We start from the raw sequence: 15,389 nt of genomic DNA, 5'->3' as shown, positions 1-15,389 counted from the left end.
GTCTAAGTCTCTTTGTAGGTCACTCAGGACTTGCTTTATGAATCTGGGTGCTCCTGTATTGGGTGCATATATATTTAGGATAGTTAGCTCTTCTCGTTGAATTAATCCCTTTACCATTATGTAATGGCCTTCTTTGTCTCTTTTGATCTTTGTTGGTTTAAAGTCTGTTTTATCAGAGACTAGGATTGCAACCCCTGCCTTTTTTTGTTTTCCATTTGCTTGGTAGATCTTCCTCCATCCTTTTATTTTGAGCCTATGTGTGTCTCTGCACATGAGATGGGTTTCCTGAATACAGCACACTGATGGGTGTTGAGTCTTTATCCAATTTGCCAGTCTGTGTCTTTTAATTGGAGCATTTAGTCCATTTACATTTAAAGTTAATATTGTTATGTGTGAATCTGATCCTGTCATTATGATGTTAGCTAGATATTTTGCTCGTTAGTTGATGCAGTCTCTTCCTAGTCTCAATGGTCTTTACATTTCGGTATGATTTTGCAGTGGCTGGTACTGGTTGTGCCTTTCCATGTTTAGCGCTTCCTTCAAGAGCTCTTTTAGGGCAGGCCTGGTGGTGACAAAATCTCTCAGCATTTGCTTGTCTGTAAAGTATTTTATTTCTCCTTCACTTATGAAGCTTAGTTTGGCTGGATATGAAATTCTGGGTTGAAAATTCTTTTCTTTAAGAATGTTGAATATTGGCCCCCACTCTCTTCTGGCTTGTAGGGTTTCTGCCGAGAGATCCGCTGTTAGTCTGACGGGCTTCCCTTTGATGGTAACCCGTCCTTTCTCTCTGGCTGCCCTTAACATTTTTTCCTTCATTTCAACTTTGGTGAATCTGACAATTATGTGTCTTGGAGTTGGTCTTCTCGAGGAGTATCTTTGTGGCGTTCTCTGTATTTCCTGAATCTGAATGTTGGCCTGCCTTGCTAGATTGGGGAAGTTCTCCTGGATAATATCCTGCAGAGTATTTTCCAACTTGTTTCCATTCTCCCCATCACTTTCAGGTACACCAATCAGACGTAGATTTGGTCTTTTCACATAGTTCCACATTTCTTGGAGGCTTTGCTCGTTTCTTTTTATTCTTTTTTCTCTAAACTTCCCTTCTCGCTTCATTTCATTCATTTCATCTTCCAGGGCTGATACCCTTTCTTCCATTTGATCGCATCGGCTCCTGAGGCTTCTGCATTCTTCACGTAGTTCTCGAGCCTTGGTTTTCAGCTCCATCAGCTCCTTTAAGCACTTCTCTGTATTGGTTATTCTAGTTATACATTCTTCTAAATTTTTTTCAAAGTTTTCAACTTCTTTGCCTTTGGTTTGAATATCCTCCCGTAGCTTGGAGTAATTTGATCGTCTGAAGCCTTCTTCTCTCAGCTCGTCAAAGTCATTCTCCGTCCCGCTTTGTTCCGTTGCTGGTGAGGAACTGCATTCCTTTGGAGGAGGAGAGGTACTCTGCTTTTTAGAGTTTCCAGTTTTTCTGCTCTGTTTTTTCCCCATCTTTGTGGTTTTATCTACTTTTGATCTTTGATGATGGTGATGTACAGATGGGTTTTTGGTGTGGATGTCCTTTCTGTTAGTTTTCCTTCTAATAGACAGAACCCTCAGCTGCAGGTCTGTTGGAGTACCTGGCCGGCCGTGTGAGGTATCAGTCTGCCCCTGCTGGGGGGTGCCTCCCAGTTAGGCTGCTCGGGGGTCAGGGGTCAGGGACCCACTTGAGGAGGCAGTCAGCCCGTTCTCAGATCTCCAGCTGCGTGCTGGGAGAACCACTGCTCTCCTCACAGCTGTCACACAGGGACATTTAAGTCTGCAGAGGTTACTGCTGTCTTTTTGTTTGTCTGTGCCCTGCCCCCAGAGGTGGAGCCTACACAGGCAGGCAGGCCTCCTTGAGCTGTGGTGGGCTCCACCCAGTTCAAGCTTCCAGGCTGCTTTGTTTACCTAAGCGAGCCTGGGCAATGGCGGGCGCCCCTCCCCCAGCCTGGCTGCCGACTTGCTGTTTGATCTCAGACTGCTGTGCTAGCAATCAGCGAGACTCCGTGGGCGTAGGACCCTCTGAGCCAGGTGCGGGCTATACTCTCCTGGGGCACCGTTTCCTAAGCCCGTCGGAAAAGCACAGTATTCGGGTGGGAGTGGCCCGATTTTCCAGGTGCCGTCTGTCACCCCTGGAAGGGGAACTCCCTGACCCCTTGCGCTTCCCGAGTGAGGCAATGCCTCACCCCTGCTTCGGCTGGCGCACGGTGCGCTCACCCACTGACCTGCGCCCACTGTCTGGCACTCCCTAGTGAGATGAACACGGTACCTCAGATGGAAATGCAGAAATCACCCGTCTTCTGCGTGGCTCGCGCTGGGAGCTGTAGACCGGTGCTGTTCCTATTCGGCCATCTTGGCTCCTCCCCCTCCTGCTTTCTCTTGTGGGCATTTAGTGCTATAAATTTCCCTCTACACACTGCTTTGAATGTGTCCCAGAGATTCTGGTATGTTGTGTCTTTGTTCTCGTTGGTTTCAAAGAACATCTTTATTTCTGCCTTCATTTCGTTATGTACCCAGTAGTCATTCAGGAGCAGTTTGTTCAGTTTCCATGTAGTTGAGTGGTTTTGAGTGAGTTTCTTAATCCTGAGTTCTAGTTTGATTGCACTGTGGTCTGAGAGACAGTTTGTTATCATTTCTGTTCTTTTACATTTGCTGAGGAGAGCTTTACTTCCAACTATGTGGTCAATTTTGGAATAGGTGTGGTGAGGTGGTGAAAAAAATGTATATTGTTGATTTGGGGTGGAGAGTTCTGTAGATGTCTATTAGGTCTATTTGGTGCAGAGCTGAGTTCAATTCCTGGGTATCCTTATTAACTGTCTGTCTTGTTGATCTGTCTAATGTTGACAGTGGGGTGTTAAAGTCTCCCATTATTATTGTGTGGGAGTCTAAGTCTCTTTGTAGGTCACTCAGGACTTGCTTAATGAAACCGGGTGCTCCTGTATTGGGTGCATATATATTTAGGATAGTTAGCTCTTCTTGTTGAATTGATCCCTTTACCATTATGTAATGGCCTTGTTTGTCTCCTTTGATCTTTGTTGGTTTAAAGTCTGTTTTATCAGAGACTAGGATTGCAACCCCTGCCTTTTTTTTGTTTTCCATTTGCTTGGTAGATCTTCCTCCATCCTTTCATTTTGAGCCTATGTGTGTCTCTGCACATGAGATGGGTTTCCTGAATACAGCACACTGGTGGGTCTTGACTCTTTTTCCCATTTGCCAGTCTGTGTCTTTTAATTGGAGCATTTAGTCCATTTACATTCAAAGTTAATATTGTTATGTGTGAATTTGGTCCTGTCATTTTGATGTTAGCTAGTTATTTTGCTCGTTAGTTGATGCAGTTTCTTCCTAGCCTCGATGGTCTTTACAATTTGGCATGATTTTGCAGTGGCTGGTACTGGTTGTTCCTTTCCATGTTTAGTGCTTCGTTCAGGAGCTCTTTTAGGGCAGGCCTGGTAGTGACAAAATCTCTCAGCATTTGCTTGTCTGTAAAGTATTTTATTTCTCCTTCACTTATGAAGCTTAGTTTGGCTGGATATGAAATTCTGGGTTGAAAATTCTTTTCTTTAAGAATGTTGAATATTGGCCCCCACTCTCTTCTGGCTTGTAGAGTTTCTGCCGAGAGATCCGCTGTTAGTCTGACGGGCTTCCCTTTGTGGGTAACCTGACCTTTCTCTCTGGCTGCCCTTAACATTTTTTTTTCTTCTTTGAGGATATTTTATTTTATTTTATTTTATTTTTATTTCATTTATTATTATGATTATTATTATTATACTTTAGGTTTTATGGTACATGTGCGCAATGTGCAAGTAAGTTACATATGTATACATGTGCCATGCTGGTGCGCTGCACCCACTAACTCGTCATCTAGCATTAGGTATATCTCCCAATGCTATCCCTCCCCCCTCCCCACACCCAACAACAGTCCCCGAAGTGTGATGTTTCCCTTCCTGTGTCCATGTGTTCTCATTGTTCAATTGCCACCTATGAGTGAGAATATGCGGTGTTTGGTTTTTTGTTCTTGCGATAGTTTACTGAGAATGATGATTTCCAATTTCATCCATGTCCCTACAAAGGACATGAACTCATCATTTTTTATGGCTGCATAGTATTCCATGGTGTATATGTGCCACATTTTCTTAATCCAGTCTATCATTGTTGGACATTTGGGTTGGTTCCAAGTCTTTGCTATTGTGAATAATGCCGCAATAAACATACGTGTGCATGTGTCTTTATAGCAGCATGATTTATAGTCCTTTGGGTATATACCCAGTAATGGGATGGCTGGGTTGAATGGAATTTCTAGTTCTAGATCCCTGAGGAATCGCCACACTGACTTCCACAAGGGTTGAACTAGTTTATAGCTGGGAAAACTGGCTAGCCATATGCAGAAAGCTGAAACTGGATCCCTTCCTTACACCTTATACAAAAATCAATTCAAGATGGATTAAAGACTTAAATGTTAGACCTAAAACCATAAAAACCCTAGAAGAAAACCTAGGTATTACCATTCAGGACATAGGCATGGGCAAGGACTTCATGTCTAAAACACCAAAAGCAATGGCCACAAAAGCCAAAATTGACAAATGGGATCTAATTAAACTCAAGAGCTTCTGCACAGCAAAAGAAACTACCATCAGAGTGAACAGGCAACCTACAAAATGGGAGAAAATTTTCGCAACCTACTCATCTGACAGAGGGCTAATATCCAGAATCTACAATGAACTCCAACAAATTTACAAGAAAAAAACAAACAACCCCATCAAAAAGTGGGCAAAGGACATGAACAGACACTTCTCAAAAGAAGACATTTATGCAGCCAAAAAACACATGAAAAAATGCTCACCATCACTGGCCATCAGAGAAATGCAAATCAAAACCACAATGAGATACCATCTCACACCAGTTAGAATGGCAATCATTAAAAAGTCAGGAAACAACAGGTGCTGGAGAGGATGTGGAGAAATAGGAACACTTTTACACTGTTGGTGGGACTGCTCTTAACATTTTTTCCTTCATTTCAACTTTGGTGAATCTGACAATTATGTGTCTTGGAGTTGCTCTTCTCGAGGAGTATCTCTGTGGCGTTCTCTGTATTTCCTGACTCTGAATGCTGGCCTGCCTTGCTAGATTGGGGAAGTTCTCCTGGATAATATCCTGCAGAGTGTTTTCCAACTTGGTTCCATTCTCCCCGTCACTTTCAGGTACACCAATCAGACGTAGATTTGGTCTTTTCACGTAGTCCCATATTTCTTGGAGGGTTTGTTCATTTCTTTTTATTCTTTTTTCTCTAAGCTTCCCTTCTCGCTTCATTTCATTCATTTCATCTTCCATTAGAGACTTACAAAGAGACTTAGACTCCCACACAATAACAATGGGAGACTTTAACACCCCACTGTCAATATTAGATCATTGAGACAGAAAATTAACAAAGATATTCAGGATGTGAATTCAGCTTTGGATCAAGTGGACCTGATAGATAGCTAAAGAACTCTCCACACAAAAACTACAGAATATATATTCTTCTCAGCACCACATGCTACTTACTCTAAAATTGATCACATAATTGGAAGTAAATCATTCCTCAGCAAATGTAAAAGAACTGAAATCATAATATACAGTCTCTCAGACCACAGCACAATCAAATTAGAACTCAAGATTAAGAAACTCACTCAAAACCACACCACTACATGGAAATTGAACAACCTGCTCCTGAATGACTCCTGGGTAAATAATGAAATTAAGGCAGAAATCAAGAAGTTCTTTGAAACCAATGAGAACAAAGAGACAATGTGCCAGAATCTCTGGGATGCAGCTAATGCACTGTTAGGAGGGAAATTTATAGCACTAAATGCCCACATCAAAATGCTAGAAAGATCTCAAATCAACACCCTAACATCACAATCAAAAGTACTAGAGAACCAAGAGCAAACAAACTCCAAAGTTAGCAGAAGACAAGAAAAAAACCAAGCTCAGAGTGGAACTGAAGGAGATAGAGACATGAAAAACCCTTTAAAAAAATCAATGAATCCAGGTGCTGGTGTTTTGAAAAATAAAATAAAATAAATAGACCTCTAGCTAGACTAATAAAGAAGAAAAGAGAGCAGAATCAAATAGATACAATAAAAAATGATAAAGGGAATATCACCATTGACCCCACAGAAATACAAACAACCATCAGGGAATACTATAAACACTCCTATGCAAATAAACTAGAAAGTCTATAAGAAATTGATAAATTCCCAGGAATTTATCCACATACACCCTTCCAAGACTGAACCAAGAAGAAGCTGAATCCCTGAATAGATCAATAACAAATTCAAATCAAAACCACATTGAGATATCATCTCACACCAGTCAGAATGATGATTATTAAAATGTAAAGAGAAAACAGATGCTGGCAAGGTTGCGGAGAAATACGAATGCTTTTACACTGATGGTAGGAATGTAAATTAGTTCAACCATTGTGGAAGATGGTGTGGTGATTCCTCAAAGATCTAGAACCAGAAATACCATTTGACCCAGCAATCCTGTTACTGGGTGTATACCCAAAGGAATATAAATAATTCTATTACAAAGATACATGCATACATATGTTCACTGCAGCACTATTCACAAAAGCAAAGACATGGAATCAACCCAAATGCCCATCAATGGCACACTGGATAAAGAAAATGTGGTACATATATACCATGGAATACTATGCAGCCATAAAAAGTAACAAGATCATGTCCTTTGCAAGGACATGGATGCAGCTGGAGGCCATTATCATCATCAAACCAACACAAGAACAGAAATCCACCGCACATTCCCACTTTTAAGTGGTAGCTGAATGATGAGAACATGTGGACACAGGGAGAACACCACCACAAACTGGGGCCTGTCTATGGGTGAAGTGCGGGGGAGGAAGAGCATTAGGAAAAATAGCTAATGCATGCTGGGCTTAACACCTAGGTGACAGGTTGATAGGTGCAGCAAACTACCATGGCACAGGTTTACCTATGTAACAAACCTGCACATCCTGCATGTGTACCGTGGAAATTAAAATACAAATTTTTTTTTTTTTGAAAGACAGAATCTTGCTCTGTCGCCCAGGCTGGAGTGCAGTGGTGCAATCTCAGCTCACTGAAACCTCCACCTCCAGGGTTCAAGCAATTCTCCTGCCTCAGCCTCCTGAGTAGCTGCGATTACAGGTGCCCACCACCACACCCAGCTAATTTTTGTATTTTTAGTAGAGGCGGGGTTTCACCATGTTGGCCAGGCTGGTCTCAAACTCCTGACCTAAAATGACTCACTCATCTTGGCCTCCCAAAGTGCTGGGATTACAGGCGTGAGCCACCATGCCCAGCTCACAAATAAATATTTTTTGGAAAAAGAACATATGATTATCCAGACCTAAAAACTAAAAAAAAAAAAAATTTGCATATTCTCTATGCAACTATTAAAAAACTAAGAAACCCCTTTGTGCCCTGATATAAACAAATATCCAAAATATATTGTTAAATGAAAAATATCAAGGACACAGACATATGTATATACATTATACTTGTATTTGTGTAAAATTAATATGGAGGAAAAAATGCATATTCATATTTACTTCAATGTTAATAAAAATCTCCAAATGCAGCTGGGTGCAGTGGCTCACACCTGTAATCCCAGCAATTTGGGAGGCTAAGGCTGGCAGATTGTTTGAGCCCAGGAGTTTGAGACCAGCCTGGGCAACATGGCAAAACCCCATCTCTACAAAAAATAAAAACATTAGCTGGGCATGGTGCTGCATACTTGTAGTTACAATTACTCAGGAGTCTGAGGCAGGAGGATCACTTGAGGGCAGGAGATTGACACTGCAGTGAGCTATGATCACACCACTGCACTCCAGCCTGGAAGACAGAGAAAGACCATTCCCCCCACCCACCCCCCAAAAAAATCTCCAAATGCTCCCTACATAACAAATGGTTATGAACTAACTACATTGGTTAGTTATTGGGAGAACTAACTACAACAGTTAGTTATTGGGAGAAAGAGGTAGGAATTGGATAGTTAGACACCAGATCAGAGGGAGATTTTAACTGTAGATCTTTACATACTTCCTAATTTATGATCTGTGTAAATGTATTATCAAATCAGATATTTTTAACTTATTAAAACATTTTAAAGGCAGATATTTTGGCATCCTTTTAAGAAAACATATTGTTTTCAATTATGAACTAATAACTAATGTTAAAAACTAGACTTAAATGAACATAGGACTCTCACCTTCATGTGAACTCTTAAAATACCAAATGTGTACCACTCATCTGATCTTATAACATATTAGTTACATTTTTATGGAAGTGGCCCATCACTTTCAACAATTATGGTAAACATTTTCTATATTCTCAAGGTGTATAAAACTTCCTAATTATTCTCACCTCTAAAATCTTGTAAACGCCTATTGCTTTTCAATGCTAAAAGGGCACTCTTTAGGGAAGTGTCTCCCTTTTCTGTAAAGAGAAAAAACAGAACAAAGATATATTAATAGATTCAAGAAACATAAAAGACTTACATAGTGAGCTAACTTGGTTCACTTTTTATCCCCTTAAAGAATCTTAATGATTTTCTACCCTGTACACTTTTGCCCAAAGTGCTGTCTACTCTCCACCTATCCAAATCCTATTCATAACAAAACTAGCTCATAAGTAAAAGACTTCCCTTGATCCTGTATTTCTTTCTAACTATTGCTCTACCCCTTTCCTTTCCTTCACAACCTAATTTCTGGGAAAAAAAATGTTTCTATTCATGATATCCTCACTCACTATCTCAAACTACTGCTATTCTGGCTTTCACCTCCACTGAGATCATTCTCACAAGTTCACCAGTTAACTATTTATTGCCTAATAATAAGCCCTTTTAACTTTTTCTCTTATTTAACTCTTCAAATTCTTTTCCTTTGTTTTGTTGCTACAGCTTTCTCTTGGTTTCCTTCCTACCATTCTGGTTATTTCTTCTTCTTCTTCTTCTTTTTTTTTTTTTTTTGAGATGGAGTCTTGCTCTGTTGCCCAGTCTGGAGTGCAGTCATGTGTTCTCGGCTCACTGCAACCTCCACCTCCGGGGTTCAAGCCATTCTCCTGCCTCAGCGTCCTGAGTAGCTGGGATTACAGGTGTGCGCCACCATGCCCAGCTAATTTTTGTATTTTTGGTAGAGATGGGGTTTCACCATGTTGGCCAGGCTGTTCTCAAACTCCTGACCTCAAATGATCCACCCACCTTGGCCTCCCAAAGTGCTGGGATTACAGACGTGAGCCACCATGCCTGGCCTCTTTCTTCTTAATGTCCTTTATAAACTACTGTTTCTCTATCATTGCTTAAATATCAGCATGCCTCATTTCTCTCTCCTTGGCCCTCTTCTCAATATACTCTATAAATTTTTCCTAAACTCTCCTGTAACTATGAACTGTATGTTAATGATTCCCAAGATTATGTAATCTTCTAAATCCTTTGTTGTCATTTCAACAATGTTCCCAGTATCTTCACCAGGTGTAGATTCCATCTCAGGAAACCACTTTCTTTGCACATCAGTAAGAAGCAACTCCTTATCCTTTAAAGTTTTATCATGAGATTGCAGCAATTCAGTCGCGTCTTCGGGATCCACTTCTAGTTTTAGCTCTCTTGCTATTTCCACCACATATGCAGGCACTTCCTCCAATGAATTCTTAAAGTTATCATGAAGGTTAGAGACAACATCTTCCAAATTCCTGTTAATGTTGACATTTTGACTTCCTCCCATGAATCACAAATGTTCTTAATGGCTCTAGAATGAAGGGTCCCTTCTAGAAAGTTTTTATTTTACTTTGCCCAGATCCATCGGAGGAATCATTATCTATGGCAGTTACAGCCTTATAAAATGAATTTCTTAAATAATAAGACTTGAAAGTCAAAATTGCTTCTTGGTCCATGGGCTGCAGAATAGATGTTGTGTTAGCAGGCATGAAAACAACATTCATCTCCTTGTACATCTCCATCAGAGCTCTTGGGTGACTAGCTGCACTATTAATAAGCAGCAATATTTTGAAAGCAGTATTTTTCCTGGCAGTAAGTCACAACAGTGGACTTAAATTTTTCAGTAAATCATGCTGCAAATAATGTGCTGTCATCCAGGCTTTGTAATTCCATTTATAGAGCAGAAGCAGAGTAGATTTCGCCTGTGCTAGTAGTATCTTAAGAGCCCTAGGATTTTCATAATGGTTAATGAAGTTAATGAATAACTTCAACTTAAAGTCACTAGATATTAGCCCCTAACAAGACAGTCAGCCTGCCTTTGAAGCTTTGACCCCTTCTCAGCTCTATTTATGAAAGTCCTAGATGGCACCTTCTTTCAATAGAAAGCTGTTTCATCTCCATTGAAAATCCGTTGTTTAGTGGAGCCACCTTCGTCAATTATCTCAGCTAGATCTTCTAGATAGCTTGCTGCAGCTTCTTTAGCAGCACTTGCTGCTTCATCTTGCAGTTTTATGTTATACAGATGGCTTTTTTCCCTAAACCTCATGAACAAATCTCTGCTAGTTTCAAACTTTTAGCCTGCAGCTTCCTCACCTCTCTCAACCTTCATGAAATTCAAGAGGGTTAGGGCCTTGTTCTTGGTAAGGTTTTGGTTTCAAGAAATGTTGTGGCTGGTTTGATCTTCTATCCAAACCACTAAAACTTTTTCAATATCAGCAATAAGGCTGTTTCTCTTTCTTGTCATTTTTAGCTCTTTTGATTTACTTCATAAACTTTTTCTTTGCCTTCAAAAGTTGGCTAACTATTCAGCACAGGAGGCCTGATTTTCAGCCTAGCTCAGCTTTCGACATGCCTTCCTCACTAAGCTTAATCATTTCTAACTTAATCATTGCTCGCTTTTATACGTGAGTAATGTGCAACTCTTCCTTTCATGTGAATATTTAGAGGCCATTGTAGAGTTATTAATTGGCTGGATTTCAATATTGTTGTGTCTCAAGGAATGGGGGGCCCAAGGAGAGGGATAGAGAATAGGGGAATGGCTGTCCAGTGTAACAGTCAGAATACACAGTTTATCAACTAAGTTTGCCATCTTATATGGGTGCAGCTCATGGTACCCCCCAAAATTACAACAGTAATATCAAAGATCATTGATCACAAGTCATCATAATATATAAATAATTAAAAATTGTCAGAATTACCAAAATGTGACAGAAACATGAAGTGATCACATAGTGTTAGAAAAATGGTGCCAACAGACTTGGTTTTTTTTTTTTTAATAATTTGTTTTATTAATAACAGAATTATTTACAAAGACAAAAATTAAAGATTTTAAGATCTCTAGTTCTCACCCTAAACCAGTGAGGCAGATTCTCACACATTAACATGGTGGGATTTTCTTTTTTTTTTTTTTTAATTATTATTATTATACTTTAGGTTTTATGGTACATGTGTGCAATGCGCAGGTTAGTTACATATGTATACATGTGCCATGCTGGTGCGCTGCACCCACTAACTCGTCATCTAGCATTAGGTATATCTCCCAATGCTATCCCTCCCCCCTCCCCCCACCCCACAACAGATACAGGGTTGCTATAAACCTTCAATTTGTAAAAAACATAATATCTGCAAAGTACAATAAAGCAAAGTGCAATAAAATGAGGTATGCTTGTATTTCAAAACTCAATTCCAACATAATTTTCTCCAGGAAGCCTCTTCTTATTACCTTATCCAGTTAGGTTCATGCATATTGTATATGTTTCCATAACACTCTATGTTTATCTCTATCATAGTATTTAACTATTGGTATCCTCATTGTTTGTATCTCAGTAGTCCGTAAACTCTTGAGAAATTCTTTACATATTTAATTTCTAGCAAGCAATAGGTGCTAAGTAAACTCTGAATGAATGAAACAGCTCTTCTCTGAACTCTTATTCAACTCAGTATCATCACTGTTTCTCTAGCAAGTATTCAAGAACTTCCACATAACACCGTACAATTCGCTAAACTTTTATCTCATATATATTATATACCTTTTTGTTGTATTTTTATTCATATTTTATATTTATACTTTGTCTCACTAACTAGACTAAAAGTTTTCTAAATGTGAATATTTATATTTCTTTGAATACATTATGTATTACATAACTCCTGACAAATAACAGGCACTCACGATCAGGTCTGTCACATATAACCATGTAGGCTGGGTTGTGCAACACTAAGGGGTATTGTTCATGCAGACATAATGTGCTCCTGAAGTTATGGCCTGCAGTGACCCCAGTCAATATAACTGATTAAGCAATTCCAAATCCATTTAATAACATAAAAAAGAAAATACTTTTCAGAAGTGACTTTAAATTAATTTTTAAAAGTGCACACAATAACTGCCAAATTTGAAAACTATATATTCTTTTCTCTGAAATCTCTGAGGATTTATACTCAACTTCATGTCATAACTGCCTCAGGTAGAGGGGGGAAAGTCCTTCTTTAGTCTCTTCCTGTCTAATAGCAGTTTCACATTAGCACAACCTCAGAGAATTACAATAGTCCCCACTTATCTGCAGTTTTACTTTCCTCTGTTTCAGTTACCCACAGTCAAGCACAGTCTGAAATATTAAATGGAAAATTTCAGAAATAAACAATTTATAATTTTTAAATTGCACACTCTTCTGAGTAGTGTGATAAAATCCCACACCATTCCACCATACCAATCTGTCCAGCCCTGGAACTGAATCATTTGTCTAATGTATCCACGTTGTATACACTACCTGCCTGTTAGTCACTTAGTAGTCATCCTGGTTATCAGATCAACTGTTGCAGTGCTGAAGTGCTTACATTCAAGTAACCCTTATTTTACTTAATAACGGTTCCAAAGTACAAGAGTAGTGATGCTAGTATATTGTTATATTGTTCTCCTTTATTGTTAATCTCTTACTGTGCTTAATCTATAAATTAAACTTTATCATAGGTATGTGCATATAGGAAAAAATATGGTATATAGAGGATTTGGTGCTATCCATGGTCTCAGGCATCCAGTGGAGGTCTTAAAGCATATCCCATGTAGATAAGGGAGGGCTACTGTACGTACTGCACTGCACCTTTTCTGATTTCTATAGTAAGTGCTAAAAACAAACATACTCTGATGGAATCAACACAGGATACTTGATGGGGCTATAAAGTAACGGCTTTAAAAACATCTTATTAACCTTATTCAAATATTTTCTATCAAGATAAATTACAGAATGTCTTTTCCATTAAAAGAATAAAGAAAAAAATTTTTAAGGAGTAATGAATGGAAAATAAGAAAGGGGAATTTTAAAATTACTGTCACTTTCTTAGAAAAATCAACTTATAGTGATTATATATACCATCAGTGTCAAGTGTTTTCACTAACATCTGATGTTCTTCAGGCTTTAAAGAAATATTGAGGTCCTCAAATGCATTTTTCAAGTCACTAACTTGAACTCTGTCACAGTTCATCAAGTTGACAGTACTGAGGGCAGTGTCTATATCTGAAAGCAAATGGAGATTCTGTAAGTTATTTAATACTGTTTGGAAATAATGTTTCTACTTTCTAAAGTTCTGAACAATGTACTTACAATTTTAGACTACTTTCCAAACATATATCTCAATTAATATTATCTCTATGATTCCAAAATTAATAAATACTAGCCCCAAATTCCTTTATTCCAAATATTTCCCGGAAATGATCAGTTTTTTTGTCTCAATATCAAAAACTTCAGTTCACTGAGTTTTTAAAAATTTAACTGAATAAAATTATCAATTTTTTTAAAAAATAAAAATACCACCATTATTGTATCTCTGAGGGATATGTTTAATTTTCTATCAATGAGAGAGACTTTAGGGCTCATCTCTGCCTGTATGGAACTGCCCAAATTTCAGGGGGTAAAAATCTTAATCCTAAATTTTCTTCTACTTACATACTTTGATGTCCCATTCATTTTTTTGCTTCTTCCTCACAACTTTTACTCTCCTATTAAAAGTCCTCCCAAAAGTGTGGGTGTATTAAGGTTTTAGGAATATATTGTGCCTAAATCTTTACCCTAAATGTTAAAACCAGTCTTTAGTTTTTAACCTAAAAGATAGCTATTTACAAGACTCAAATGCCATAAAATCTATAGAAAAAGTGTGATCTAAAGAGTTTCAAGGTTACAGGAAATAGATGTAAGGGTTCTTCTGCGAAGACAATAAAAATGCTAGAAGTGTTTTCAAGCTCAAGCACTCTGGATTCCTCCTTGGTCTTATCTAAGACACTATGAGTTTTCTTCTCTTTTTTAGGAGTATAGCCATGCCTCAAGTACTTTAAAAAGGAGTTATACACAAACTTACTCCCAAATAACTCCTGGATGAACAGCGAAATTAAGGCAGAAATCAAAAACTTCTTGGAAAATAATGAAAATGGGGACACAACTTAACAAAATCTCTGGGATGGAGCCAAAGCAGTGTTAAAAGCAAGTTTATAGCTCTAAATACCTTCATCAAGAAGTTAGAAAGATCTCAAATTAATAACCCAACTTTGCACCTAAAGGAACTAGAAAAATAATCCTAAAGCTAGCAGAAAGAAACAAAAGAACTTAATGAAATAGAGATGTAAAAATCCATACAAAATATCAATGAAACCAAGAGTTGGTTCTTCAAAAAAAAATAAGATTGATAGACTGCTAGCTAGATTAACAAAGAAAAAGAGAAGATCCAAATGAGCACAATCAGAAACGATAAAGGTGATATTACAACTGATCCCACAGAAATACAAAAGATCCTCAGAGACTACTGTGAACAATTCTATGTCCACAAATGGAAAACTTAGAAGAAATGGATAGATTCCTGGAAGCACACAATCTCCCAAGATTGAATTAGAAAGGGATTAGAAACTTGAATAGATTAATATCAACTTTTGAAATTGAGTCAGTAATAAAGAACCTACCAACAACGACAACAAAAAAGCTCTGGACCAGATGGATTCACAGCCAAATACTACCAGACATATAAAGAAAACTTCAGGCCAATATCCCTGATGAACACAGAAACAAAATTCCTTAATAAAATATCAGTAAACCAAATCTAGCAGTATATCAAAAAGTTAATACACCATGATCAAGTAGGTTTTATTCTTGGGATGCAAGGCTGGTTCACAATAAAAAATTGTGATTCACCACATAAACAGAACTAAAAGCCAAAAGCCATATGATCAACTCAATATATACAGAAAAAGCTTTTGATAAAATCGTACATCCCTTCATGATAAAAAAAAAAAAAAAAAAAAAAGGAAAACCCTCAGTGGACTAGGCATCCAAGGAATATACCTTTAAGTAATAAGAGCTGTCTATGACAACCCTCAGCCAAGATCATATTGAATGTACAAAAGCTCAGACCATTCC

At 38.3% G+C, this 15,389-nt stretch overlaps 1 protein-coding gene across 1 annotated transcript in view; it reads right to left on the bottom strand.

Moving 5' to 3' along the window:
• Positions 1–15,389, bottom strand: part of LOC100445724 (EF-hand calcium-binding domain-containing protein 3) — a 544,420-nt gene that overhangs the window by 372,430 nt on the left and 156,601 nt on the right. Inside the window, exons 34-35 of the mRNA XM_063718854.1 lie at positions 13,359–13,502; positions 8,427–8,498 (exon numbers count right to left, since the gene is read on the bottom strand). Of these exons, the coding sequence (XP_063574924.1) occupies positions 8,427–8,498; positions 13,359–13,502 (216 nt within the window). The remainder of the gene's footprint in view (positions 1–8,426; positions 8,499–13,358; positions 13,503–15,389) is intronic.

This window comes from Pongo abelii, chromosome 19 (genome assembly GCF_028885655.2).
Source record: "Pongo abelii isolate AG06213 chromosome 19, NHGRI_mPonAbe1-v2.0_pri, whole genome shotgun sequence".
In the NCBI taxonomy this organism is placed as follows: domain Eukaryota; kingdom Metazoa; phylum Chordata; class Mammalia; order Primates; family Hominidae; genus Pongo; species Pongo abelii.
This window is presented reverse-complemented; position numbering and strand designations above follow the sequence as displayed.